This window comes from Otolemur garnettii, unplaced genomic scaffold, assembly GCF_000181295.1.
Source record: "Otolemur garnettii isolate 467f Iridium unplaced genomic scaffold, OtoGar3 scaffold00016, whole genome shotgun sequence".
Classification (NCBI taxonomy): domain Eukaryota; kingdom Metazoa; phylum Chordata; class Mammalia; order Primates; family Galagidae; genus Otolemur; species Otolemur garnettii.
In genome coordinates, this window is record NW_003852411.1 from 30,004,598 (window position 1) to 30,007,776 (window position 3,179).

A 3,179-nucleotide genomic window follows, 5' to 3' on the forward strand; every position below is an offset into this window, starting at 1 on the left:
GAAAAGTATTAAACGAGGCTCCCTCCGGCACTGGTGGGTACTCACCTTTGGGGGATGAGAGGCTCGGCTCAGGTGGTAACTGGCAGCCAAGCCGCTGATGCCTCCGCCCAGCACAACTACAGTCCGGCTCATTGGGAAACCTGGGGGGCAAGGGGCAATATGAACATGCAGACCAGGGAACAACTTGCGCTCCAGACACCCAGCTGGTTCCGTGTTCCATGCCCAACCACTCACTGCTTAAGGTAAACTAGGGCAGGCAGATAGGCTGGTGGAACAGTGGGGTCTTTGCCCTGGGTCCAGGACTCACCCACGAGAGGTAGGGTAAAGGAGAGAAAATGAGGGAGAAGGAGGATGTCCAAGTCTTAAGACCTTATCCCACCGGCACTCCAGGAGTGCAGATAAGTGCCACACCCACGCTATCGGTCCTGGCAGGGCTCTGGCTGCAGACCGCCGGCGGGACTTCTGAGGCACTCTGCCTCTCACGCTTCTTTAGGCCAAAAGCGCTTCAAATCTACGTCTCCTGCCCCCAACCCTTTAGGCCTCTCCGACGATCCGTCCACTGTATTCTCGCGGCTCGTGCATAACTTTGTTCTTTCTGCTTCTGGATTGGTGAGTCCTGGAATGCCGCGGATTACGTCCACCAATGAAAATACTAAACTGGCAACAGCGGTGACTCTACCAGGCGGAGCTACGACAGCGGTGAAAGGCTGCTCAGTGAAGCTGGGAGTTAACCGCTTCTGTGCCAAGTTGGAGTGAGGGGCAGTAGATGGCACTGCCCTCCCGAGGCGGCGAGAGCTTAATCCTGGAACCAGCATTCCCCAGCTCAGGCTTCCTAGGCCCAGCAAGGGTGAGAACCCTGGAGGGAGGGCCCCATGAGTTTTCGTTGTAGATAGAGTAGATTGTGACACTGGAGGCCGGTCCGCGGGGGAAGCGGCTCCATAAACAGCTCCTTGCTGTTAGCAACAGACAGGCCTACGGGAGCTGGGGCAGCCCGGCAACGTACCTAGTGTTTGTCAACAGGGGTTCTTGGTTGTCTTGCCCTCGAGGGCAGCCCCATAGTCGCAAAACTCCGTCGTCCCAGCGCCTGAAATCTAGTTCCAGGCATCCCTGCAGCCTCACAAACCTCAACTTTGCCTTCCTGTGTTTCTTCCCCTAGCTTGGGCACACGTGTCCCGGTCCTGCGCAGTCCCCAAACTTTTCCCCTCGGCTCTAAGAGCGCCCCCACCTCTTCAGAGGGGAAACTGGGTCCCAAGGAGACTCCAATTCAGCCCACTCCTGTGTCATTACCCCTCTAAGCATAAATATAAATAAGCACATCGCTTTTTCTTAATAAATTTATTCACAAAAAGTGAGATTGCAGAGGGTTGGGGGCTGTACATGGGCGGGGGTCTGGGAGCTCTGTACACGGGGCTGGGAGACAAGGGAGCCTCCAAGTAGAAGGGGACTTTTTAATAAAAAAAATAATGGGAGCTACAACCACCCTCCCCTCCCCTCCCCGATTAAAAAGACACAAAAATAGACGTCTCTGAGGTAAATGGGGAGCCTAGGGCTTCAGGGTGTTGAAAGGGTTTCACAAGTGCCAGGGCTTAAAGGGGTTGTCACAGGCACCGGGGTGGCTCCTGCATCAGTTGGTAGAACAGCACGTAGCCCTCACTGGATGCCACCTGGTTTTCACTGACAGGGGAGACACTAGGAAGAGAAATGGGGAAAAAGTTGTGGTTCATTCCTATGTATTCCTTACTGGTGACAAGACTCAACCACAGAGCATCAGGAAGAGATCAGGAGAGCCTCCACCTCTCCTTATGCCTGACACTCTGCTCTTCTGGGGCTGCATAGAAGGGGCAGGTGTCAGGGCTGCAGTGGGAATTGGGCAGGGATTGAAAAGGAGGCTATTCTCACCGAGAGTCATTGTAGACATGCCAGCCCGACTGGCACCGGCACAGGGCTGTGTAGTGGCCATAGTGGACGCTGCCCGAGTGGTTGCAAAGGGCATACAGCTGGTATACAGGGCTTCCTGTCAGGTTAAGGATGATCAAGTTCTACAATTAGAATCGTGCACCCCCTCCTAGGGCTCCTTAGGACCTTCCCCACCAGACTCACCGGCTTTGTCACTGGCAAAGTCCCCTAGGCTTAGTCGCTGCAATGGGAAGTCTACACCTACTGAACTCTTCTTGATGGAGCCTCGGGAGGCAGAAAATCGATTCAGATCTAAGCCCAGGTTAAGGAGCATTTGGGAGGCAGATGACCTGTGAGAGGGACTTCAATCTGAAAGCTGTCCTCTCACCTCCTTCAACAGACACTGGGAGCAGTGGGGGGGAAAGGGAAGGGTTGGCAGACTTTTCCTAAGGAAAATTCAATTTTTAAGCGGCCAGCCTTTGCAACTCAGAGAGTAAAGAAAGAGAATTTATAGGCAGTATCCTAAGAGAGGTAAGAATTTGAGGATTAGGATATGAAGCACGAGGATTCGGGGGAATCTTTGTACTGTCAACTTTTTGGTACTTCGTGTTTTCTGTCGACATCGGTCACACACCTGAATAAATGCCAAATAGTGTTAGGTTAATGTGCTCCTCACAATTGATGTTTCTGACACTCCAATCCACATACAAATTTAGTATGCACCCCTTTACTTCTATGCCTTCTGGTCATTCCCCTTTGCCCTAGGAGTACTAGGACATATCAGACTCCAACATAAACCCAGACATATAAATATTATTCCTCACCCTAAGGTATCATGCAACCTCCTTTATCTACATGGAGTCCCCCCCAGATCTCCCACCCTTACTGTACCCTTGTGAATCTCCACGTACTGGGGCATTCTCTGACTCTAGCTCTTCTTCCTTGGTGAAAAGGCTGAAACAATCTCGCAGAGACACCTTGCCTCCAGCAAATCCTTTCTGGGTGAAAGGGAAAAGAAGAATGATCATGTTCAGAATTTCCTTTGCCAATCCTTCTCAATCTATCTAGGCTTCAATTCTGCTCCAGACCCAGGAGTTCCCTCCCGCACGCTGGGGGTAGGTAGGGTTGGGTCACAGAACCCATATCCCATCCACCCCTGGAATCCTCTGGAATCCCACCTTGGGGATGGGCAGGGACAGGTCACAAAAAACCTCGAAGGTCGTGGAGCGATACCCACAGGCCTGGCACTTGAGACAACTTTTCAACTGGCCCACAAACAAGTC

The 3,179-nt window shown here is 52.4% G+C and overlaps 2 protein-coding genes across 8 annotated transcripts in view; both read right to left on the reverse strand.

Annotated features, from left to right (window-relative positions):
• Positions 1 to 1,218, reverse strand: part of PPOX (protoporphyrinogen oxidase) — a 5,087-nt gene extending 3,869 nt beyond the window's left edge. For 3 of the 7 annotated variants that reach the window (XM_023510726.1, XM_023510729.1, XM_023510731.1), the window contains exons 1-2: positions 308 to 1,218; positions 46 to 140 (exon numbers count right to left, since the gene is read on the reverse strand). In XM_023510726.1, the coding sequence (XP_023366494.1) occupies positions 46 to 132 (87 nt within the window). In that variant the 5' untranslated portion in view covers positions 133 to 140; positions 308 to 1,218. Of the gene's footprint in view, positions 1 to 45; positions 141 to 307 lie in introns of those variants that run through there. The other 4 variants (XM_023510728.1, XM_012802654.2, XM_023510727.1 and 1 more) reach the window with 4 other exon arrangements.
• Positions 1,219 to 1,320: 102 nt separating this feature from the next.
• USP21 (ubiquitin specific peptidase 21) overlaps positions 1,321 to 3,179 on the reverse strand; it is a 6,142-nt gene continuing 4,283 nt past the window's right edge. Inside the window, exons 6-11 of the mRNA XM_023510823.1 lie at positions 3,075 to 3,179; positions 2,808 to 2,894; positions 2,452 to 2,530; positions 2,101 to 2,208; positions 1,900 to 2,014; positions 1,321 to 1,689 (exon numbers count right to left, since the gene is read on the reverse strand). Of these exons, the coding sequence (XP_023366591.1) occupies positions 1,599 to 1,689; positions 1,900 to 2,014; positions 2,101 to 2,208; positions 2,452 to 2,530; positions 2,808 to 2,894; positions 3,075 to 3,179 (585 nt within the window). The 3' untranslated portion in view covers positions 1,321 to 1,598. The remainder of the gene's footprint in view (positions 1,690 to 1,899; positions 2,015 to 2,100; positions 2,209 to 2,451; positions 2,531 to 2,807; positions 2,895 to 3,074) is intronic.